General features: G+C 42.6%; 1 protein-coding gene across 1 annotated transcript in view; it reads right to left on the reverse strand.

Moving 5' to 3' along the window:
- Positions 1–26,534, reverse strand: part of LOC115460552 (transcobalamin-1-like) — a 43,887-nt gene that overhangs the window by 1,921 nt on the left and 15,432 nt on the right. Inside the window, exons 4-8 of the mRNA XM_030190315.1 lie at positions 15,734–15,883; positions 10,617–10,789; positions 6,207–6,393; positions 1,104–1,290; positions 841–959 (exon numbers count right to left, since the gene is read on the reverse strand). Coding sequence (XP_030046175.1) covers positions 841–959; positions 1,104–1,290; positions 6,207–6,393; positions 10,617–10,789; positions 15,734–15,883 — 816 coding nt within the window. The remainder of the gene's footprint in view (positions 1–840; positions 960–1,103; positions 1,291–6,206; positions 6,394–10,616; positions 10,790–15,733; positions 15,884–26,534) is intronic.

Below are 26,534 nucleotides of genomic sequence, written 5' to 3' on the forward strand. Positions count from 1 at the left end.
GGAGAAGGGGTTACACCACTGCAGAAATAGAAGGTCTGTTCAAAACCCCTAAGTTTATGGTGAACCTTTTGCTGTGTGTTATGCCGTGCTGTTCAGTTTTTAATTTGTGGAGGCTGGTCAGGTTGTATTTGCAGCTGGAGAGGCTTAGCCTCCCCAAGCCTCTCATACCGGGCACCTATGGTGGGCTATCATTAAGAGGGGTTATTTTATAACTCATGTTATTTTAGCACAGGTCCCATCTTAGGCAATGAGATCTAGTTACTAATAACCTGGGTTAACAGTAAAATAACCTGTTATAATTGTGGTCCATGTTGAAACTTCCCCTCTTACTGCCCAAAATAATAATAATAATATGGTTGAATGAAAATTCATTCCCCCTAGGCATTCATTGTTTGAGTAAACATTTTAAGTTTGGCTAATAAAGCTCATAAAACGCTGGAAAGTAAAATAGCTCTTGTAAATATCCAAAATAATGAACATAATTGGAAGCAGAATGTAGACCATCGCAACTTCGAAATTTTGTAGATCAGAGGTTTATATTAGTTACAATTTAAGAGAATACTGAAATTATAGATAATTTGTTTATGCTAGGAATGTTATTTGTTTAGAGACCTCTATACAATATGACATGCAATGACATGAAACTTAATAAACAAATTTGAAAACAAATGAACATAAACTCTATGAACTTTCTGAAATAAACCTTCTAATGCAACTTTCTCCATCACTTTCTATTCATCTCTTTCCATCTTCCTTCTTTACCTTCAGTTTTAATCTCCCTTCTAATCTTCTCTTTCCACCTTTATCTCACTCTTTCCACATGAACTCCCTCTTTCTCACCTTGTGGCAAAGGTGTGGTGCCACTGAGGAGCTGCCAGTATGTCCTGTCCTTGTCACTGGCTGCCACACCACGGACAGAGTTGACATAAGGACCCCAGGAGCTGGATACCACAGTGAAACTGCAAGCAAAGATAGAAAAATATTTGTATATATGAAGACTCACTACAGCCTTGAGTTGCTCAAGAGCAGAAGATGCACCTGAAAGTACAGAGATCAGAAACTGATCACTACAGCTCTGAACTCCTGGAGATCAGGAAACGTACCTGAATTTGATGCTGTTCAGTTCTTGAGCTTTCTCCATCACAGTCAAGAAGACAGATCCCTCAGGCACTGTGACAATAGTGGAGTCACTGAAGGTGTTATTCACACCCTCAGTCACTGTGTAGGTGACTGTAATATTAGTAGGAGGTGACATGGGAGCAGGGACTGTGGTGGAAATCATCAAATTATCTGGAAGTGAAAAGGTACATTTCATAGTAAACATAATTATTCAGCCAGCCTCTTCCTGGTGAATCCTTCACCCCCAGTTCATCAAACAGTTTCTCCATGGAGTAAAGTAGGCATGTGTTTCCCCCTTTGAAACATGAAGCAGGTGCAAAATATCTGTGGACTTTCTAGGCAGGTAGATTGTACGAGGAATAAAATATATTCCTTGTACTATCTATTTGGCTAAAGTAGACAGTTCTAAAGGAGTGCTGAGACAAGACTTGCTACTGCTGGAAAGAAATCTGTACTTTTTGAATATTTACTTGCTGGGAAATTATCTGGAAACTTGGGAGGGGAAATGGATATTTGGGTTAATCTGGTAATTTCTGTGTCTATTTAAAATTCTGTGTTTATCAGTGTTCAATTTCTCTGTGAATTACATTGTCGAAGTTTTAGGAGGAAAAGTTTGCCTTTATGCACATGACACAATGATTTGCAACAGAGTGGGCATCACGGAGGGAGCAGACAAAATGAGAAGTGATCTACAATAATTAGAAGCATGGGCCAATACATGGCAGTTAAGATTTAATACAGAGAAAACAAAGTTACTCACCTGTAGCAAATGGTCTCCAAAGACAGCTATACACATATTTCCACATATGGGTGATGTTATCTGACAGAGCCCGGTGTGGACGTGCTTCCTAACTCCTAATTCCAGAAGCTATTTGAAGCCACACCACACATGCATGCACCTTCCTGCCTACAAGTGCCTTGCAACACCAAGGAAGTCTAATACAATAGCTAATAGAATGTAACTCCTAGGGCAGAGAAGGGCAATGACAAAGATAAAGAGGATGGGATGACTTCCCTATGAGGAAAGGCTAAAGCGGCTAGGGCTCTTCCGCTTGGAGAAAAGATGCTGAGGGGAGATATGATAGAGGTCTATAAAATAACTGAGTGCAGTGAAATGGGTAGACATGAATCGCTTGTTTACTCTTTCCAAAAATACTAGGACTAGGAGGCATGCAATGAAGCTACAAAGTAGTAAATTTAAAATGAATCGGAGAAAATATTTCTTCACTCAACGTGTAGTTAAACTCTGGAATTCGTTGCCAGAGAATGTAGTAGAAGCGATTACATAGCGGGGTTTAAAAAAGGTTTGGATGGCTTCCTAAAGGAAAAGTCCATAGACCATTATTAAAATGGACTTAGGCAAAATCCACTGCTTATTTCTAGAACAAGCAGCATAAAATGTATTGTACTGTTTTGAGATCTTGCCAGGTACTTGTGACCTGGATTGGCCACTGTTGGAAGCAGGATGCTGGGCTTGATGGACCTTCAGTCTGTCCCTGTATGGCAATACTTATGTAATGTGGAAATATATGTCCTGCTGTCCTCAGAGAATACCTGCTACAGGTGAGCAACTTCTCTTTCTCTGAGGACAAGCAGGACACAGTAATTCCACATAGAGGGATCCCTAGCTACTAGGCAACCGAAACAAAAAAGGGAAACACACAAAAGCCAACAGCAACAATCAGAACATGATACTACTCTTTTTTTTGGTGCAGCCAGGAAAAGAAACAAAAATGGGCCGGGGGGTGGGGGAGTTCAATTCTAGACTCTAAATAGATTCTGCATGACTGACTGATCAAACCAGGTGTCCTATGGGGAATCCTGCTCAAAGCAGCAGTGAGATGTGAATGTGTGGATTGAAGACCATGTTACAGCATTGTACATCTCAACAGAGGCTGATCTCAGGTGGGCTACCAACACTGCCATGGCTCTGACATTATGAGCCATGACATAGCCCTCCAGAGTCAGAATTATCTGATTTGTATTGCACTTTATATCACACTGGTGGACATTCGTTTGAAGGAACCATCTGGGTTTTACATCTGCAGCTCTAGGACAACTAATGAGATAAGTACTTTATGTTATATTCAATAGTAGATGTTGGACTATACACATTATATATACTGGACCTATGTGGCCATTAGGGAACATATATATGCTGTGATGGTTCCCTATATAAGTCTCACACTACTGTGTGAGGTGATCACTGTTTATTTAAAATAATTGAATTTATTTTATATGTTAACATCTGTGCTTTTGTTGAGCAACCTCCAGAGTCAGCCCAGATTGGACTTACGTAAGTACAGGAGATGCAGTCTGTAGCCAGTTGCGTAAAGTAATGGTTGTCCCAACCTGTTTGGATAAAAAAGAAATAAAAAGAAACTGGGTGGACTATCTATGGACTTTAGCCCACTCCAGATAGAAGGCCACCAACTCTGTTGCAATCCAAGGTGTGCAGTGTGCTTTCACCAGGATGGGGGTGAGGTTTGGGGAAAAAAGATGACAGAACAATTGACTGATTAAGATAGAATTCCAGCCCTACCTGAGGGGGTCTTTTACTAAAAGCTTAGCTCAAGTTATCTGCAGCAGGGCCCATAGGAATAAAGTGGGCCCTGCTGCAGATATCTTGAGCTAAACTTCAGTAAAAGACCCCCCTTAGTAAGTAACTTAGGAACTGTGTGGAGCACTACTCTCTTGTGATGAAAATTTTTGTAAGGTGGTGGAGCTCACTGATCCTGCAGGCTGAAGTGTCCACCACCAAAAACATGACCTTACAAGTCAGGTACTTTAGGTAACAAGTTATCAAGTGGCTCAAAAGGAGCTTTTGTCAGCTTGGTGAGAACAACGTTGAGGTCTCATGACACAGTGAGAGGTTTGACTGGGGATTTCAGTAAGTGCAAACCAGAAGTGAGCAACTAAAGGCTATAAAGAGTTGGGCTTTCCATTTACATTTTGAAGCTAAGCACCAGTTGTACCAAGGTGAACCCTCAGAAAGTTGGTCTTGAGACCAGACTCGGAGAAGTGTTGAAGGTATTCAAGCAGTTTTTGTGTAGGAAAGGAGAAAGGGTCTAGGGCCTTACCCTCACACCAGAAAGCAAATCTCCTACACTTGAAACCATATGACCGCTTAGTGGAATCTTTCCTGGAAACAAGTAGGGCCTTGGTGATACTCTCTTTCAGGTGGAGGGAGTCAAATTCTAATCTCTCAACATCCAGGTCTTGAGGGCTAGGGACTGGAGGTTGGGATGCAGAACAGACCTGAGTGATCAGAGTCGGAAACCACTCCAGTCTCCACAGTCCTCTGAAGACTAACTCCAGAAGTAGAGGAAACCATATCTGTCTCAACCAATAAGACACAATGAAGATCATGGTCCCCTGGTCCAGCTTGAGTTTCAGTAGCTTCCCTATCAGGGGTATCATATTGCCCCGTGTTCCTGACAGTGTAATGGCATCTTGGGGTTTGTATACAGTTCTGGTTGCTCCATCCTCAAAAAAGATGGCAGAATTGAAAAAGGTACAATAAAGGGTGACCAAAATGATAAAAGGGATGGATCGATTCCCCTATAAGGAAAGGCTAAAGAATCTAGGGTTATTCAGTTTGGAGAAGGGATAGCTGAGGGGAAATATGATAAAGATCTACCAAATCCTTGAAGTGAGTGGAACAGATAAACATGAATCATTTGTCTACTCTTTCGAAAAGTACAAAGTCTAGGAGATATACCCTGAAGTTAATAAGAAGTATATTTAAAGCACATAGAAGATATTTTTTCACTCAATGCATAATCAAGATCTGGAATTCACTGCCAGAGGTTATAGTAAAGGCAGTTAGTATAGCTAGGTTTAAAAAAGGTTTTGACAAGTTACTAGAGAAAAAGTTCAGAAACTGTTATTAAGTAGATCTTGGGTAAGCAACATGAAATTATATTAGTTTTTAGGATTTTGCCAGGTACTCATGACCTGGATTGGCCACTGTTGTAAACAAGACACTGGGCTAGATAGACCTTTGAAGTGACCCAGTATGGCAATACTGTACTTATGTACTTATATGTAAGTTAAAAATACATTCTATGTACGTTATTTTCTAGTTCTGCCAATATACTCCTAGGAACATTGCACATTCTTTTAGACCTATCAAGGGATGTTAATGTTTAATAGAGTAAAACATCTTTTCCCCATTAAAATGGCTCCGAAAGTTGGCATCATAGGCACAGCTAAAGACAGACCATTGTAGGGAGTCTAAGAAAACATGAATAATGAGATTCATAAACCAAAACAGAGGTAGGTACAAACATCAGAGGCCAACCAAATTTTGGTTTCAGTTTGGACTTCAGCATCAAAATCGGCCTGATATCCAAGTTAAGCCATGCTTCAGTTTTGGCCCAAAATGCCAGTGCATTGCTACGCCCCCCCCCCCCCCCCTTCCATGACCACAAGTGCCACTCTCTCACCATCAGCAGACCCCCCCTCCCTAGGCCTACCTTTAGAAGCCCTGGTGGTCTAGTGGCCTCATGAGACTGGCGCAGGTGGTCACCACAGCCATTTTGAGATTGGAGCCTGCATTGGCAGGAACAACTGGAAATTGTTCTGTTTGTGCTGGTTCCAATCTCAAAATGGTTGCCACAGTCTCCCACAGCAGCCATTTTGTCTGCGGAGCTGGCATGGGCAGAAGCAACTCAGAATTGCTCCTTCCCTAACGAGGCCTCTAGACCACCAGGGCTTCTAAGTTTGGCCCAGGGTGGACCTACAGGTGATGAGAGGAAGGCGATTATGGTTGGGGGGGAATGGGTGGCCCAGGGGAGCCCTCTTTCTGCCAGGGAGGCCTAGGGTGACCTGCTGTCTACCGGGGGAGGTTTCACCCAAAATCAAGCAGCAAACTTTGGCCACAGATTCAGTTAAGGCTAAAACTAAAAACCCCAATTTCAGTTGCCTTCTAACAAACATATTAAAAAAAGATAGGCAGGCATAGAAAAAAGAAGGCAGCCAGACACTCAGAGAATGAGCTGAACTGACAGAGAGGCAAAGACAGCAGATAAATAGTGGTGAACTACCTAACTCTATTCCCTTTAGTATAGCTTATGGAACAATACCTTTATCAGCTGCACAGTTCTTGCCTCTTACATCCAGGTATGTCTTTCCCTCCAGGGCAGGGGTGATCTGTGATGCTGCCATGGGGTTATCAAAAGTACCCAATGGAATTTCCCCTAGAACTTTGTGAAGAGTTTGGCTGCAGTTCCAGAAAAGTGGGATGTAAAACTCGTCTGATTCAAAAAATGCCTGTAGAAGGGAGACCAGAAGACAGGAAGAGTAAGTTCAAGGCAGATTTTAAGACTTCATGATTATCTTTAAAAACTTACCAGTATGAAGTATAGGCATCTTTTCTAAAGAGGTGGGTGCTTAGGTCTTTCTAAATGAAAATCATGCCCACTGAGCACATTAACCAAATAGTACCCAAATTCTCACTAGAAGCTCGCATGACTACACGGAAGATTACACTGAAGCTATCATATTTCTTAAATATTATGTAATGGCCAGAGTCCCTAGAAAAAGCAATTATGCTAAGAAAGGACATGGAAGACCAGCACTAAGATGGATTGACACAATCACAATCATAACTACAATGAATTAAAAAGCCTCCATATACAAATAGAAGACAGGACCTTCTAAAAAAAAGTCAAGTTATTCGGTCACTAGAAGTTGCCTTCAACTTGTAGCAAACAATAAAAATCACCTGCTTCAGGCAGTGCTTTAAAGTCTCTTGCTTCCAAAACTCCAACTCCTAGTATTCCAGTCCAGGTTACCTACCTTTGCTTTAGTGTTTATAGCTTCCAAGACTCCGGCTCCTGGTATTCCAGCCCAGGTTACATCTACCTTTGCTTCACTACCTCCTTCTCTGAAGACTTCAACACTCATGCCTCCAGTCTTGGTTTCAGGGGCTCTTATACTGCAGATTTACAGTTCCAGAGACTCCAGTTTCCAGGGTTGTTCCTGCTTCTTCAGCAGAAAGCCCAATTCCAGAGAGTAGTAGGTCCACAAAACTACCACTAGGGGTCAGAGCTGCCATTATGAACCCAGGCGGCAAGGGGGTTAGAAACAAAGGGGTCCATTTACTAAGGTACGCTGAAAAATGGCCTGCGCTGGTGTAGATGCGTGTATTGGATGCGCGCAGGTCCATTTTTCAGTGCATCCGCAAAAAGAAGCCTTTTTGTTTTTTTGGCCGAAAATAGACGTGCGGCAAAATAAAAGTTTGTGTGCGTCCATTTTGGGCCCGAGACCTTACCGCTACCCATTGACTTAGCAGTAAGGTCTCACGCGTTAACCGGGCGATAATGGTCTACGCACGTAGAATGACAATTACCGCCCAGTTTCTGCTGCGCGCTGGAAAATAGAAATTCTTTTCCGGCATGCGAAGCGGATGTGCATAAAAATTGAAATTACTCCCCAGGACATGTGGTAGCCAGGTGGTAACTCCAAATTGACACACATTGGGTGCACATAGGCGCCTACGTGATTTAGTAAAAGGGCCCCAAAGGGGGATTGCTTCTGCCACAACACTATACCAGCGACAATACCTGCAGTACTACTACTACTACTTAACATTTCTAGAGCGCTACTAGGGTTATGCAGAGCTGTACAATTTAACAAAGAGAGACAGTCCCTGCAGTAAATGCAGAGGGGGAATCATGGAGTGGATGGAAGATTGGCTGCCTCTTTGGTGGGGGGAGAGTTGATGCTAACACCAGAAGAGTACAAAATGATATACTGCCTAAGGATGGTGACAGGGAAATCAGAGGGGATCAGGTAATGTACTTTGGGGATTGCAGTTTGTCATCAGGAGTTCAAGTTGTGATTGAGATGCTTTGTTACAAACAGGATTTATGGGAACAGGGCCGGTCTTAGCAAGTGCGGGGCCCTATGCAGACCAATTTGGTGGGGCCCCATCCTAGCCCCGTCCCCACCCTAGCTCCACCCCATTGATTAGATTATTCCATTTTTAGAACATTTTTTTATTTATGAAATTTCAAATAAAGACAAATGAAGCTAAACTTCTACAAAAAAAAACTGATTGAAATAATAAGCACAATGCTATCATGAAACCTCCCCTCCCCAGAAATTATTCAGTTCAAGTCCACTACAATTAGTAGCGGGCCCAAGCCGGGGGTGGATGCCGCGCCGGTGGTGGTGGGAGTGGAGTGGCCGAGCCGCGGGAATGGGGATCATCTCAGGCGACTAAGGCGAGCAGCGGTGGAGGTCGGAGCGGAGGCACGAGCGAGGCAGAGTTGAGGTGCTGAGCGGGGCCCCCTTAGGTGTGCCGTGCGGGACCCCCTTAGGCGCGGGGCCCTATGCGGTCGCCTTGGTCGCCTCTGCCTAAGACCGGCCCTGTATGGGAAGCAACTGCAGCCACAGCCACCTCTTACTTAACAAAATTGCCCTGAAATGAAAATGTATAAGCTGATACTTTTTTGTTTACTGGACTATTTCATGACTAGATTTGGTGAGCTGATGCTACCTCATGTTAGAACAGAATGAGCAAAAGATATTTCTAGAAAATATAAGTGAATCGTAAGTCTTTCAAGAATAGTCTGATATGTGTGAGGGTGGGAGGAGACATAGATAGGAGTGGAGGAGTAACCTAATGGTTAGCGAGTGGGCTAAATACCTGGGGAACTGGGTTCAATTCCCAGTGCAGCTCCCTAGGACCCTGGGCAAGTCACCTAACCCTCCTTTGCCCCCGGTACAAAAAAACAAAGAGGCTCTTTTATAAAAGGCCCTGGCACACAGTGATTCACCCCTATAGCTGGGCTCCTGGGGGAGCCCAGCAGTAGCTCCAATTCTGGAGCTAGAAAATATTTTTTTAATTTTCTAGCATTGGGGGCATGCCTGGTGGTAATCATTACCACCAGGCTACCACCGGAGCCCCTACCGCCTCCTAAGGGCTCCCCCAGGAAATGGCTGTATGGCCGCACGGCCATTTCCTTCCTTAAAAGAAAAAGCCTTTTACTGGCGGTGGTGAAAGGGGGCTTCAGTGCACAGCAAACCTGCACACCAGCGCCACCGCAGGACCCTTTTTACTGCCATTTCGTAAAAGGACCCCTTAGATTGTGAGTCCACTAGGGACAGAGAAAGTACCTGCATATAATATATGTAAACCACTTTGGCTGTACCCACAGAAAGGCAGTATATCAAATCCATGACCCTAGATGATCAGAAGTTGACAGGTGTTAGAATTTTAAGGCTAATAATACATTAGAAAGCATGAATCTTCATTAAGCCTTTTCTTGTCTGTTCTAAAGTGTCTAATCGTTGTACCTTCAGAAGTTGTACATTCCTGGATTGTTTTAGTTTCCTTTCACGTAGGAACATTGATGTACCTTGGTGTCTGTTTTGTGGTATTTTTGCAGTGAAATTCTTTTTTAACTTCGAACATTTTATTGAATTTTTATAACAAAAAAGATGCAACTGAGGAGAACTATATAAAATATAAAAATAAAATGAAATTAAAATTTATTTAAAAAAATTAAACAAAATGAAAATTCATAAAAACAAAACAAAAAAATCTGCAAATGACACAGGAAATGAAACAAAACAAAAACATTTTACCTCCACACCACAGTAAGAGAAGGGGGCAGAAGAGGCTGATATACAGCACAGTCAGAGAAGGAGCCCAAGAAGACTACTAATAATTTCTATAGTGCTACTAGAGTATGCAGTGCTGTACACATTATATGCATGTTCTTTCTCTGTCCCTAGAGGGCTCACAATCTAAGTTTTTTGGTACCTGGGATAATAGAGGGTTAAGTGACTTGCCCAAGGTCACAAAGATCTGAGGTAGGAATGGTTGCCAGGATCAAGGCCTGCTGCACTAACCATTAGGCCACTCCTCCACTCAAAGCTACTACTACTACTAATCAAGACACAGTTGGCCACTGTAGTATACCATAAGACAAGGGACAGAGCAGGTAGAGGACAAAATTAAATTACTCAGCTACCATCTCATAAGTACATAAGTAATGCCATACTGGGAAAAGACCAAGGGTCCATCGAGCCCAGCATCCTGCCCACGACAGCGGCCAATCCAGGCCAAGGGCACCTGGCAAGCTTCCCAAATGTACAAACATTCTATACATGTTATTCCTGGAATTGTGGATTTTTCCCAAGTCCATTTAGTAGTGGTTTATGCACTTGTCCTTTAGGAAACCATCTAACCTCCTTTTACCAAGTTCCTGCAAATACCAAGCAACTCAGGAGTGGCCTAGTGGTTAGGGTGGTGGACTTTGGTCCTGAGGAACTGAGTTTGATTCCTGGCACAGGCAGCTCCTTGTGACTCTGGGCAAGTCACTTAACCTTCCATTGCCTGCCATGAGTGGGAAAGTGTGGGGTACAAATGTAATAAAAATAAATAAAATATTCTTATCACTCTTCTCCCTCTCCAGTCCAGCAAACTGTCCACTTATTCCCTTTCTTTGATCTCAGTGGAAGCCTCGGGGAGTCCTGCTCACCTGCATCGCCAGGCCTGTGCTGTAGATATTCCCAATCATTCCACTTGTTTTCTCCTTTCGCATTTTCTCCATCAGGCAGAACAGAGAGAGCTTTATCTTCAGTCTCTCTTTTAAATTCAGGTCTGTTCTGTTCTTCACACATACCATACCAAGAACTGCAACTGAGGCGGTATCTGCAAGAGACAAACACAGCTCATATGCTAGACTTTGGGACTAAAACTTCTGCTCTCAGTTTTTCAATACAGTATCTTTGAAAATGCCCAAATTTGAGGAAAGAGATGGTTAACGAGAACTAGAGAACCCATCAGAAAACACTCAGAATTCATACCGAACATATTGAAATCTAATTCAGACCTGCATTCAGAATCCATTCCATGAACAGAAACCCAGTTCTCTGGGGCTCAGTGATATCTCCGGACAGAAATATTTGGGGTAGCAACAGGGGGGTAAGCTAGGTATGGAGTGTGGTGGCAAGCCAAAGTGATATTTCCGCTCATCAAGCCTACCACATCACACACCCCTCCCACAACCCCCCCCCCCCCTTTTTAAATTGCAAAATAAGGGGCCTTTTACTAAGCCACGCTAAAAAGTGGCCCACGCTACTTTTAGCAGGTGGGTTTCCCATGCGCTGAGGCCACTTTTAGCGCTGCAGTAAAATGGCTGCATTTTTCTTTTTTTCCCATAATGGCCACACGCTATTTACCAATTAGAGCCTGGCATAGCACATTAGCCCTTACCGCCATCTATTACAAGGCGGAAAGGGATCCCACGTTAATCAGGCAGTGCATGGCAATGTACCCATTAGCACAGGGCAAGCTTAGTCTCTGCCCATAAACATGCCCCCTCACTAAAAAATAAAACCTATTTTTTCAGCACAGGATTAGCACATGACAATTCGCACAGTACTGCAGAACACCTCAGCGCACTAGTGCCTACCACTACTTAGTAAATTCTTCTGAGTGGTGTGTTTATTCTCTACAGGATTGGACAGAATCTCAATATAAACTGTGTACCTCCAGCTCTGTATCACAAACTTCATATTCTCCAACAAAGGAGCTATCCCCATTACAACTCACCGTACAAATAAATATTCAAATTGTAATTATCACATCGGGAACAGCACACACTCCTTCCATTGCCAGACTCTTTGTTTAAAACAGCTTTTGCTTGTATGGTGACTCTACAGGATATGGGGACCACTAGTCTTGCAGATTTTTATTTTGGGTGCCAAGAGCCTGCTTTCAAATAAAGCCAAACATTTTTTTCAAAACACAAAACCTTGCAAAGACACATTCGAAACCTATATAACAAACTTACTAAACCATAATAGCCCTAACCTACCTTTGAAAAGACAGAGCTATAAATATTAAACTGGACCCTAGAGAACCAGTATACCTACTACTGGGAAACTGGAACAGGTTGGACTGTACAGATTCTTAAATAAACAGTACATGTTAGCCAAGTCCTTCACCTCAGGTGCACATATAGAACATGGACAGACTACAGAGGAAATTGGAGGGTAATGGGATAGGAGGAAATGTCATATTGTGGATTAAAAACTGGTTGAAGGATAGGAAACAGAGAGTGGGGTTAAATGGGCAGTATTCACAATGGAGAAGGGTAGTTAGTGGGGTTCCTCAGGGGTCTGTGCTAGGACCGCTGCTTTTTAATATATTTATAAATGAATTAGAGATGGGAGTAACTAGCGAGGTAATTAAATTTGCTGATGACACAAAGTTATTCAAAGTCGTTAACTCGCGACAGGATTGTGAAAAATTACAAGAGGACCTTACGAGACTGGGAGACTGGGCGGCTAAATGGCAGATGACGTTTAATGTGAGCAAGTGCAAGGTGATGCATGTGGGAAAAAAGAACCCGAATTATAGCTACGTCATGCAAGGTTCCATGTTAGGAGTTACGGACCAAGAAAGGGATCTGGGTGTCGTCGTCGATAACACACTGAAACCTTCTGCTCAGTGTGCTGCTGCGGCTAGGAAAGCGAATAGAATGTTGGGTATTATTAGGAAAGGTATGGAAAACAGGTGTGAGGATGTTATAATGCCATTGTATCGCTCCATGGTGCGACCGCACCTTGAGTATTGTGTTCAATTCTGGTCGCCGCATCTCAAGAAAGATATAGTAGAATTGGAAAAGGTGCAGCGAAGGGCGACTAAAATGATAGCGGGGATGGGACGACTTCCCTATGAAGAAAGACTAAGGAGGCTAGGGCTATTCAGCTTGGAGAAGAGATGGCTGAGGGGAGACATGATAGAGGTATATAAAATAATGAGTGGAGTAGAACAGGTGGATGTGAAGCGTCTGTTCACGCTTTCCAAAAATACTAGGACTAGGGGGCATGCGATTAAACTACAGTGTAGTAAATTTAAAACAAATCGGAGAAAAGTTTTCTTCACCCAACGTGTAATTAAACTCTGGAATTCATTGCCGAAAAATGTGGTGAAGGCGGTTAGCTTAGCAGAGTTTAAAAAGGGGTTGGACGGTTTCCTAAAGGACAAGTCCATAAACTGCTACTAAACGGACTTGGAAAAATCCAAAATCCCAGGAATAACATGTATAGAATGTTTGTACGTTTGGGAAGCTTGCCAGGTGCCCTTGGCCTGGATTGGCCGCTGTCATGGACAGGATGCTGGGCTCGATGGACCCTTGGTCTTTTCCCAGTGTGGCATTACTTATGTACTTATATGTACTTATGACCCTCACCTGATACAAAATAGGGGACCACAAAAACATGCAGACAAAAACTGAAATGGAGACCCCCCCCCTCACACACACACACACACACACACACACACACATACACACTCAAGAAAGCCAGTCCCTATAAGTAGGGCAATACTGGTAAAACAGAAACAGACAATGATGTGGTGGTGGGCAGAATGAGTAGAAGTGTCACTTTGGTTTGTGCCCCTGTTGCTACCCAATATTTCTGTTTAAAGACACCACTGTTGTATCTGTGCTCCAGGTCCATTGGCTTGCAGCAGCACTAAAATGCCAATATGCTCTGGAGAGTCTTTCAGCCCAGTGCTTACAACTCTTACAAATGCCCTGCTGGTGCTGTCCCTTGACAACGGGAAGTACGCATCAGAGAGGGCAGGACCAGCAGGGCATTCGGGAGTTGTGAGCACTGGACTGAAAGGCTTTCCTGCACACACTGGTGCTTTGGTTGCTGCTGTGAGCTTAGGGGCCTGGAGGCATATAATAGCAGAAGGGATGGAAGTAAGAAGGTTTCAAGGGAAATACTGAGCGGGTGGGTGGGAGGGAATGAAGAGAGTAAGGGAAATGTTAGACTAAGGGGAGGGGAGAGAGAGCCTGTGTGATGCTGCATGGGTAGGAGGGAGGGTGGAGAAGAGAGAAGGAATAATGCAGGACAGGGGAGGGAAGGTGAGGGAAAGGGATAGAAACAGGAGATGCTGCACTGTAGGGAGGAGGGTGCTGATTTATAAATTGCAGGGGGGCAACAGAAACCTTAGCACTGGCCCTGGCTTAAGAGTGAGGTTCATTCCTGGAAACAGAAATGCATTTCCCCCTGTACTCTACAAAATACAAAAATAGAAAAGATGGACATTTCCCAATCCTTAAAAAATATTAAATAATATTTTTGTTTTCTACCTTTGTTGTCTAGGTATTTTATTTTTCTGATTGGGCTGGTCCCAGTCTCTTTTCCACTTTCCTTGTATCAGTTTTCTCCCAAACTATTTTCCAGGTTTGCCTTTCCAGTTCTTCTCTCTCGTCATTTTTTTTTTTCTTCTCTACAACTCTCTGCCACTGATCTTTCTTTTTGTGTTTTTTTCCACTTTTCGATTCTCTGCGTTTATATCCACCCATTTGATTTCACCCTAATTCTCCCATCCTCATCTTAGTCTCCTTCTTTTCACCTCTTATTTACCTACTAGCTTTCCAGTACTCGCATTGCCCCCTTTTCTCTCTTTCCATAGTCTCCTATCCCCCCCCCCCCTTTTACCCACTCCCTAGTCCTCTATTTCCGTCCTCAGTACTCACTCTTTCAGCTCTCACCAACCCTCCACTGCCTCTCACCAGTCTAGCTCCATCCCTGTCTCCCCTTCTTTCCCTTGCCTCCAGGTTCTATCTCTTACCCTCTTCTCCATCTCCTAGTGCCACTCTTTCACCATCATTTAACCCCAATTCCACCCTCACTCAACCCCGCCATAGACCTATCTCCTTCCTCTCATATCCCTTCCCTAATACCCCCATTCCTTTTTAATGCCTTTCATCCTCTCTCCAGTCCTCCAGGTCATTCACATTATGTCTCAACCTGTCCCCACACTTCATCCCCTCTCTCTTACCCCCCATTTCATACCCTCACTCATTTTGCCAACCTATCAACACACCCCTACTCATACCTATCAATTGCCTTGTCCTCACTATCCTCTCAAAATTCCCTCTCCATCTCTCCTAGCCATAATTCCATATTCTGCCCTAACCCCAATATTCTCTCACCAATCAGCAAGTCCCAGTCATCTTCCACTCTATTCCTCTATCTTCCCCATCCCTGTGCCCCATTCATTTTTGCCTCTATTACCCTACCCCCTCCACCTCTGTGTCCTATCCATCTTCTGCTCTGTTCCCCTACCCTACCCTACCCCACGCAACCCATCCTTCTGCTCTGTTCCTTTACCTCATCTCCACCCCTGAGTCCCATCCTTCTGCTCTGTTTCCCTACTCCCCCACCGCTGAGTCCCATCCATCTTCTGCTCTGTTCCCCTATCCTCCACCCAAATCCCACTCATCTTCTGCTCTATTCCCCAACCTCCACCCCTGAGTCCCATTCATCTTCTACTCTGTTCCCGTACTCCTGAATCCCATTCATCTTCTGCTCTATTCCCCCACCCTTGAAGGGGGGAAGAAATAGAATTGCCAGACCTCTGGGGAACAGCGGGTGGGAAATGACGAACCACATGCCTGGTGAAACTGGCGTGGCAAGTCATTTCTTTGGGGAGATGACACTTGCCACCCTGTAGCAACATTTATGCTGAGGCTGCATCTAGAATCTATTCAAAGGGAATAGAGAAGCCTGAATTATAACACCTTGTCCCTGCAGCTACAAACACCTTAGAACTTTCAGGAATTTTGCTCACCAACAGAAAACTGGTTGCCATGGTAATATTGCGTAGGTTTGCAAGTAGGGACGAGGAGTGGGGATACATCAGGCTTGACATTCTGCAGACAGAGCGCTAAGACATCCAGGCCCAACTGATAGTAGTTGGTGATTGGGTACCCATGATTTTCTGATAAAGAAAACAGGGGGGAAAAAAGACATTAGTTCAACCAATCAGGTAGTTGTTAGATGAAGAAAATAAAGCTGTTTACAATGTGCAATAATTCTTCACTGCCTATCTCAGGTGTTAGTTGTGTAGAATCACTGGGTCTCTTCAAGCCTTGAATGCTCTTAAGAGTGACATGTTGGGGGTCATTTTTTTAAAAGGATGCCTACATTAATAGGGCAGGAAAGAGCTTATTTTTTGCAGACCCAGAATCTGTCTGTACTTTGCACCATTCAGTCCCTTAACGAAACACGTGAACTTTATGCTGCAAAATGGACTCTTCCCGAAGGAGAAAGGAAACATCCTACTCACCCCCATACCCAAAGATGCAAAGAAAAATGCAAGTGAACTAACCAACTATAGGCCAGTAGCATCCATTCCCTTAATAACCAAAATAACAGAGGGGATGGTGACCAAACAACTCACAAATTATCTAAACAAATTCTCAATACTACACGACTCCCAGTCAGGATTTCATACTAACCACAGTACTGAAGCAGTACTAGTTACGCTCACGACTAAATTCAAACAAATGATTGCAACCAGCAAGAACATACTACTTTTACAATTCGACATGTCTAGCACCTTTGACATGGTCGATCATGGAATTCTACTACACATCCTCGAATACTTCGGTATCGGAGGCAACGTTCTCAATTGGTTCAAGGGGTTCCTAACCACACGCTCATATCAAGTGACATCAAATTCGACTACATCAGCCACATGGACACCTGAATGCGGAGTCCCACAGGGATCCCCCCTGTCACTGACCTTATTCAACCTAATGATGATACCCTTGGCCAAACTACTATCAAACAACAACCGCAACCCATACATATATGCTGATGATGTAACGATCTACATCCCATTTCAAGAAGACTTAAAGGAAATTTCAAACGACATCAACCAAAGTCTACATATCATGCATTCATGGGCAGATGCATTCTAGCTGAAACTAAATGCAGAAAAAACCCAATGCCTAATACCTCTCAACACAACACGGACAAATGTACCACCATCAATACACCAAAACTGAACCTACCAATTTCGAACACCCTAAAAATTCTTGGAGTTACCATTGATCGGCACCTAACATTAGAAAGTCACGCGAAAAACACAACCAAAAAGATGTTCCACTCAATGTGGAAATTAAAAAGAATAAGACCATTCTTCCCAAGGACCGTCTTCCGTAACTTGGTCCAATCATTGGTACTCAGTCATCTAGACTTTTGTAATGCAAGTCATCTAGACTTTTGTAATGCAATTTATGCTGGCTGCAAAGAGCAAATACTCAAAAAACGCCAGACAGCCCAGAACACTGCAGCCAGACTCATATTCGGAAAATCAAAGTATGAAAGTGCTAAATCCCAACGAGAGAAGCTACACTGGCTCCCACTCAAAGAATGCATCGCGTTCAAGGTATGCACCCTGGTTCACAAAATCATCCATGGTGATGCCCCAGCCTACATGTCAGACCTGATAGACCTACCACCCAGGAATGCCAAAAAATCATCCAGCACATTCCTTAATCTTCACTTCCCCAACTGCAAAGGCCTAAAATATAAAGTAATGCACGCATCAACCTTTTCCTATATGAGCACACAGTTCTGGAACGTGCTACCATGCAACCTGAAAATGATCGATGAACTAGCCAGCTTCCGCAAACTACTGAAGACCTATCTTTTCGACAAGACATATCACAAAGATCAAAACATGTGAAACCCCATATGTATCCAGAACTGTCTTATAATGCTTTCTTGTTATTTCACTATTATGCTTTATCATTATCATGTAACCCAAAATCCTTCTGTAATACCAATTGTTTATTCTCTTCTCATTTCCACTATTCATGATGTATTGTAAGCCACATTGAGCCTGCAAAGAGGTGGAAAAACGTGGGATACAAATGCAACAAATAAATAAATAAATAAATTTCTAAAATATTAAAATATCCTGGTAAGTTCCTCGTTGAAGTTTACGAGGTCACTCTCCCTCCAGTTAAGAAATTTAATTTAACATTGGGAAAAACGAACTATTGATAGTATCGGGCCCCAATTATAACATTTCTTACCTTTACATTTATATTCACAGCAGGAGCATCAGAAATTTCATTGAGGTCTAAAAACATGGCTGTATAAGAAATATACAAATGCTAATAATAATTATAGATTACAATAAAACATTATGGCCTTAAGTAGTTATTTGATATGATGGGCTTTCGACCATCTAGGCATCGGTCCTCGAGGGCCACAACCCAGTTGTGTTTTCAAGATTTCCCCAATGACTATGCATGAGATCTATTTGCATACAAGGGAGGAAGTGCATGCAAATAGATCTCATGCATATTCATTGAGGAAATCCTGAAAACCTGACTGCGTCCTCGAAGAACAAGGTTGCCCACTCCTGATCTATCTTGCAGTCTTCTAGGCATGTTGCATGCTCAGTTCATAGCTGCAACATCACATATCTAATTAGATTGTAAGCTCTATCGAGCAGGGACTGTCTCTCCACGTTCAAGTGTAAAGCGCTGTGTACGTCTGGTAGCGCTATAGAAATGACAAGTAGTAGTAGTAGTACTATTCATACCCTGCATGATCTTAACACTGATACATTCAGGGCAATTTTCTAATATGTACACTCAGTTGCATGGTGATTATGTGCATAAGTGATTAAAATAATGGAATGTGTGTACACATGTGTGCATATATGCCAAAATGCCACCTAAGAGTTATTCTGTAAAAATACACTTAGCTTACATAGCATGCATTGTACAGGTAGGCATACGAGTAGGTGGAGCTTAGGTGGAGCAGATAGTTACACACATACCCCCGGATTCTATATATATGGTGCCTGAAAAGCCATGCAGAAACTGAAGCATATTCTATAACAATGTGCATAACTGTGGTCAACTAGCTAATGAGCGTTGTTAATTGGATATTAACAAGCAATTATTAGCACTAATTGGCATTAATTAATATTTACATGCAGAACTTGCTAAGTGTATTCTGTAACATGGTGCACTTAAATTCTAAGTCATAGCTGGAAAGGGGGCATGGCCATGGGCAGGATGTGGGTGTTTCTAAAATCTATGGGCATTATTAAAGAATACACCCAATCTGCACCTAATTTAGGTGTCGGGATTTACACCAAGTAAAAAGTGGCCTAAATGGACATGACCAAATTTGGTAATGTGGTGAGCCGCTCAGCGCATTCTATATACCGTGTGGAAATTTAAGTCTATTCTATAAAATGTAGGCGTACTTTAGAGAATACGCCTAGGCGTAATTTTTTCCATGCAGATTTTTCATGCACTATATATAGAATCTAGCCCATAATTTATAGACTACTATAAGTGACGTGTATCACTGGCACTTCAGTGCACACACTTACACCTGCTCCATATTTTCACTGTTTCACTAGTGTTTTATAAAGGAAAGTAGACAACTACGTTCCTTCATAGAACGGCTCCAACATGGTGCCCTCTAATCTAATCTAATCTAATCCACAGTTTATATACCACACATGTCCCAACAGGAGGTTCCAGGCAGTTTACAATTCAAAAACCCACACAAAAGCAGGAACAACAACATAATCATAAAATAAGAAAGAAACTAATTAAAAAATTTATCAAATAAAAAGCTCTTCAGGTTCTTACATAGCTGCCTATAATTTGATTCTAAATGAACTAATCCTGGTAAAGTACTCCACACAGTAATAGCTTGGAAAGAAAACATAGAGCCTAGCTGATTTTTAAATCTAATTTTCTTAAAACCTGGATATCTCAGTAATAAACTTTCACAAACTCTAACAGAATTATAAAAAGAATGAGAAAAAAATTGGATTAACAATTTAGAAGTATTCCCATGTAATACCTGAAAAACTAAGCAAACTGTTTTGAAAGTAATTTGCACTTATATACAAAGTCAATGCAACTCTTGTATTAGACTATGCATAACTATGCATAACTCTTCATCTCAACGATTCCCCAATGTGTCTATAACACATGAACCTTATCCGACCACATCAACTCTTTGTATCTGTCTCTCTACCGGAGATGGCAAACACCTCTACGGTACAATGTAAGCCACATTGAGCTTGCAAATAGGTGGGAAAATGTGGGATACAAATGTAACAAATAATAATAATAATAATAATTAAGATAACCAGAGACACTATCTTATTTCCTTAATCAAAAAATCAGCTGAACTGTGGTATTCTGTAAAAGTTGCAGTTTGACTAACAACTTACTACTCAGGCCCCACCTGAAGTATTGTGTTCAGTTTTGGAGGCCGTATCTTGCTAAGGATGTAAAAAGAATTGAAGCGGTGCAAAGAAAAGCTATGAGGATGGTATGGGATTTGTGTTACAAGACGTATGAGGAGAGACTTGCGGACCTGAACATGTATACCCTGGAGGAAAGAAGAAACAGGGGTGATATGATACAGATGTTCAAATATTTGAAAGGTATTAATCCGCAAACAACCCTTTTCCGGAGATGGGAAGGCGGTAGAACGAGAGGGCATGAAATGAGATTGAAGGGGGGCAGACTCAAGAAGAATGTCAGGAAGTATTTTTTCACGGAGAGGGTGTTGGATGCTTGGAATGCCCTCCCGCGGGAGGTGGTGGAGATGAAAACGGTAACGGAATTCAAACATGCGTGGGATAAACATAACGGAATCCTGTGCAGAAGGAAGGGATTCTCAGGAGCTTAGCCTAGAATGGGTGGCAGAGCTGGTGGTTGGGAGGCGGGGCTAGTGCTGGGCAGACGTATACGGTCTGTGCTGGGGCTGGTGGTTGGGAGGCGGGACTAGTGCTGGGCAGACTTATACGGTCTGTGCCGGGGCTGGTGGTTGGGCGGTGGGGATAGTGCTGGGCAGACTTATACGGTCTGTGCCAGAGCTGGTGGTGGGAGGCAGGGATAGTGCTGGGCAGACTTATACGGTCTGTGCCAGAGCTGGTGGTGGAAGGCGGGACTGGTAGTTGGGAGGCGGGGATAGTGCTGGGCAGACTTATAGGGTCTGTGCCAGAGCTGGTGGTTGGGAGGCAGGGATAGGGCTGGCCAGACTTATACGGTCTGTGCACTGAAGAGGACAGTACAAATAAAAAAGTAGTACATATGAATTTATCTTCTTGGGCAGACTGGATGGACCGTGCAGGTCTTTTTCTGCCGTCATCTACTATGTTTACTAATATATAAAGAATTGCAGTTATCCATATTAGATAATACCAGCGTCTGAACTAACACAGTAAAATGTGACCTTTGATAGTAAGACCTCATCAACCTCAGTTGAAGCAAATGAAAAAAGGTTTTTTTCCAGCCTTGACTAATCTGGGCTTCAAAAGTCAAAGAAGAATCCAAAATAATAACTAAGACCCTAGATTCTTTTACCACATTTAAAATTATTCCATTAGACAATGCTAAAATGAATATCATTCACAGAATTAGAAAACCATAACAATTTTGTCTTGGCCTGGTTTAATTGAAGCGTAAGTTCTACAGCCCATTTCTGAATTTTATTTATGGCACAAGAAATTCTATCAGATGTTCCACTCAACATAGAACTTGCAGGAACCAACATTAAAATATCATCAGCGTATGAAAATAGGCGCCCGCCTTCATCCAAAACAAGGAAACTCATAAAAAGATTGAAGAACATGGGGGACAGTGGTGAGCCCTGAAGCACTCCCCAAGTAGGTACCCAAGAGGGGCATAATCGAACTGGGTGCCCAAGTTTTCCTGAAGGCGTCCTCGCAGGACGTCCCTGCGAAGGGGTGGGGAACCCTTATTATCGAAACAAGATGGGCGGCCATCTTTCGTTTCGATAATACGGTCGGGGATGCCCAAATCTCAACATTTAGGTTGACCTTAGAGATGGTCGTCCCTGATTTTTGGCTATAATGGAAACTGAGGATGCCCATCTCAGAAACGACCAAATCCAAGCCCTTTGGATGTGGGAGGAGCCAGCATTCGTAGTGCACTGGTCCCCCTCAAATGCCAGGACACCATCCGGACACCCTAGGGGGCACTGCAGTGGACTTCAGAAAAAGCTCCCAGGTGCATAGCTCCCTTACCTTGTATGCTGAGTCCCCCAAAACCCACTCCCCACAACTGTACACCACTACCATAGCCCTTAGGGATGAAGGGAGAGCACCTACATGTGGGTACAGTGGGTTTCTGGTGGGTTTTGGAGGACTCACATTTACCACCACAAGTTTAACAGGTGGGGGGGGGGGGGGGGAGGATGGGCCTGTTTAGATTGTGTTTAGATTGTACACCTGTCTTTTAGATTGTAAGCTCCTTGAGCAGGGACTGTCCTTCCATGTTAAATTGTACAGCGCTGCGTAACCCTAGTAGCGCTTTAGAAATGTTAAGTAGTAGTAGTAGGGTCCGCCTGCCTGAAGTGCACTGCAGTTCCCACTAAAACTGCTCCCGGGACCTGCATACTGCTCTCATGGAGCTGGGTATGATATTTGAGGCTGGCATACAGGCTGGAAAAAGTATTTAATTTTTTTTAGGGTGGGAGGGGTTTAGTGACCACTGGGAGAGTAGGGGGAGGTCATCCCCGATTCCCTCTGGTGGTCATCTGGTCATTTAGGGCACATTTTTGTGGCTTGGTCGTAAAAAAAAAAAAGACCAAGTAAAGGCAGCCAAGTGTTCGTCAGGGACGCCCTTCTTTTTTCCATTATCGGCCGAGGACGCCCATGTGTTAAGCACGCCCCAGTCCCGCCTTCACTACGCTTCCGACATGCCCCCAGGAACTTTGGTCATCCCCGCGATGGAAAGCAGTTGAGGGCACCCAAAATCGGCTTTCGATTATGCCGATTTGGGCGACCCTGGGAGGACGCCCATCTCCCGATTTTTGTTGAAAGATGGGTGCCCTTCTCTTTCGAAAATGAACCCACAAGTCTTCAACATTACAACCCCCTTCCAAACAACATAAGATCTATTTGTCAAAAAATCCCTAAACCAGTTTAACACAGAACCAGACAAACCCAATCCACTAAATCTAGTCAATAATAAGCCATGATTGACAGCCTCAAAAGCTGTAGAAATATCATACTGAAATAAAATGATCTGTTTATCTCTACTCAAATATTCTTTTACAATAGTAGTTAACACCAGTAAAAGACTTAGTTCTATGCTGAGGTCTGAATCCAAATTGTGTTGAATGATAACATGAAAATGTTGCAATATATTTGGATAACTGTTGACTAACAAGTGTTTCTAGTAATTTAGTAAGCAGGGGAATCCCCGCTATAGGTCTGAAACTACAGATAAGCGATAAATCCAAATTCTGGGCTTTTGGTATAGGAGAAAGAGCAATACATTTTGTCTCTCCAGGAAGCTTCCCAGCCATCAACAAACTTTAAAAAATTTAAAAAACACAAAATTATGGTAATCGGTAGATAAGCAAACAAATTGGAAGGACAGATATCCAATACACATCGAGTAGATGACAATTTTGGGATCAATGATTGAAGATCACTAATAGTAATGGGCTCAAACAAAACCCATAATAGATCTGCAACAATATCAACCTCTGGATCAGAATGCAAAACTAAAGAATAGGAGTCTATTACCGACAACTGATTTTTAATAAAATCATCGCGTATTTTCTGGACTTTTGTATTTAAAAAAAGTCTGCTACGTCCTCTGCATTAGGTTGAACTTTAAGCATCTTTCTACCAAGACTTGGAGGAGAAGGAAGACCATTTACCAAAGCAAATAACTTTTTCGAATCAACCAATTCATTCCCTATTATTATTATTATTATTATTTATTGCATTTGTACCCCACATTCCCCCACCTATTTGCAGGCTCAATGTGGCTTACATAAATTTGTTAATATTGTCATTACAGGATATCAGATCGGTTCAGTTAATAATGTGTAGTGATTAGGAAGGGAAAAAAGAGGAAGGAAGAGAGTGTTTAGGGAAATTATAGGGTAAGCGTTCAGAGTTGAGTGGGTTGGTGAGGTGAATTAGTGGGCTATAGGTTTTCATTGTGCCTTTTTAGCTTCAGCAAAATGAAATTTATAGGAGCTTAAAGCTTCCTTCCATTTAAACTTAGCAGAATAATCATAGGCTTTTCTCCAAATTTCCTTCAAGGCATCTACAAGTCCCTTTTAAATTTCTTATTAAATCAGTATACCAAGGATTAGGTTTACAAGACCTAACCTTCAGGTATTTCATAGGAGCAATAGTATCTAAAGCGTCTTTAATAATTAGGTCCCATTTGGCCTTCATTTCAATAGGATCGTTTTGTTGTGTACAAATCTTATCAGAAACTAAATTCCAAAAACTAACTGCATCAATTTTCCCTCTTGTTTTAATAATGGGTCTATCCTGCTTAATACTAATAGAAAATACTAATGTGCTGTATAACCATTTACTTCTAATGTACTTCATATTTCTATACTTTAATTGTAATAATTAATAATATGTACTTCTCATTCCGGAAATGGTTACCGCCATTTAGGCATAATGTAAGCCACATTGAGCCTGCAAATAGGTGGGAAAATGTGGGATACAAATGCAGTAAATAAAACATACAAATGTGTAACTCAAATTGTGCTGATGGTAAAGATGACGGAAAAGAGATAACCATGTCAAGACCTGACTTTTTATAGGTGCTCGGTTATAGAATTACCTCGTCTTCAAAAAGGAGGCGTATACGCCACTACTAGGTTACGCTATAGGGATGATATTAAGCAGGGTCATCCGATGTTTCTGTGATACACCACACATATCGCTTAGCATATCAGGGACATCATTTTATAAAGTTAATTTATCATCTATGTGTCAATGTACATGGGTAAAATAGCTGTTTTATAAAGCGCTAAAAATGACTGATTCTCAAATGTTAACTATGGGGTCCCTTTACCAAGCTGCAGGAAAAAGGGCCCTGCGCTAGCATCATAGGCCTTTTGTCCCTTTTTACTGCAGAACACAATCATGGCCAAGTGATAAGAGAACTCTTACTGCATGGCCATGCGGCGGGGAACCCTTACCACCACCCACTGAGGTGGTGATAAGGGCTCCCACATTAACCCGGCCATAATCGGTCAGCATGCGGTGATGCCTGATTACCGCCACACAAGTCATTTCCAGGGGTTTTCTTTTTACCCTGAAAATAGCGCACACTCGGGCCAGAACTACTGCCGGCAGCCATGTAGCTTTGTAAAAAAAAAAAAACCTTTGTCGCTTAGGCTTGTGGTGAAAACTACAGTTCTATAAATTCTTATACCACAAAAAAAAAAAAAAAAACTTTTTTGGACCTCAGTGGAGAACCCTGATGGAAACAACTTCTTTTTACTTATAGTGTCAGTTTTCGCAAAAATAATGGTGTTAAGTATCAACCCCCTTATATAAACTATGTATAATGGCATGCTGTTGCATTCTGTGTTACTGTAGGCTTTGTTGGGGGTATGGTCTGAGCAGAGATTTGGTAGAGTTGCAAAGCACGCATATTGATTACAAAATATGTTAGCCTACTTACATACTAACCCCCTAACTCTATAAATTTAAGCACACGATTTTACACTTAAAAATTAAATGCAAGTTATGCAGGTCCTGGTTACTACTACTTATCATTTCTAAAGCGCTACTAGACGTACACAGCGCTGTACACTTGAACATGAAGAGACACTCCCTGCTCGACAGAGCTTACAATCTAATTAGGACAGACAAACAGGACAAACAAGAGATAAGGGAATATTAAAGTGAGGATGATAAAATAAGGGTTCTGAACAAGTGAATAAGGGTTAGGAGTTAAAATCAGCATCAAAAAGGTGGGCTTTTAGCTTAGATTTGAAGACGGCCAGAGATGGAGCTTGACGTACCGGCTCAGGAAGTCTATTCCAGGCATATGGTGCAGCAAGATAAAGTTAGGACAGAAAAAAGTTAAGTCCCCCCAATCCCCCTCCTGGCCCCCCCAAAAGCCTCCTTCTTTCTACCCTCTCCCCCCAGCCTACAGAACTCAAAGCCCTCCTCCTCCTTCCCCTCCAGAATGGCCTCCCCAACCCCACCTGGTCCAGATAGGCCCTCCCCCCAGACTTGCTTGATAGCCTTGGTGGTCCTAGTGGGGTTAATAGGGGCAGCCATTTTCCTAAAGCAGCCACAAAGGGCAAAAGTGAGTGAGCTTCGCTTCTGCACCCATCAAACCCACTAGGTCCACCAGGGCTATCAGGTAGGCCCGGGGGGGGGGGGGGGTCTAGCTTGGGGGGAGGCCCAGTTACCATCACCACATAAAATTAGGACAGCCTTTTTTCTGTCCTAACTTTATGCAGTTGCTCAGTGGTTAACAGATTGAAAATCTCTACAAACTGGATAGCTTTCCTTACCACCCTGTCTCCATCCTAACTCTGTCTCCACATTGCCCACAAATTAGCCAGTTTCGGCATAGGTGGTTAGAAGGGATATTCAGCGGCACTGTAACTGCCACTGAACATTTATTTTAAAAAATGTCTATTCCACAAAATCCTACACTCTCAGCACAGCATAACATACATAAAATAATAATATTATAATATCCCCAGTTAGACCCGGACAGACAACTTAAGTGGCAAGGGGAGTCTCTTTGAATATCGACCCCCAAGTTATTAAATGCAAGGAA

The sequence above is a fragment of the Microcaecilia unicolor genome, chromosome 1 (assembly GCF_901765095.1).
Source record: "Microcaecilia unicolor chromosome 1, aMicUni1.1, whole genome shotgun sequence".
NCBI lineage: Eukaryota > Metazoa > Chordata > Amphibia > Gymnophiona > Siphonopidae > Microcaecilia > Microcaecilia unicolor.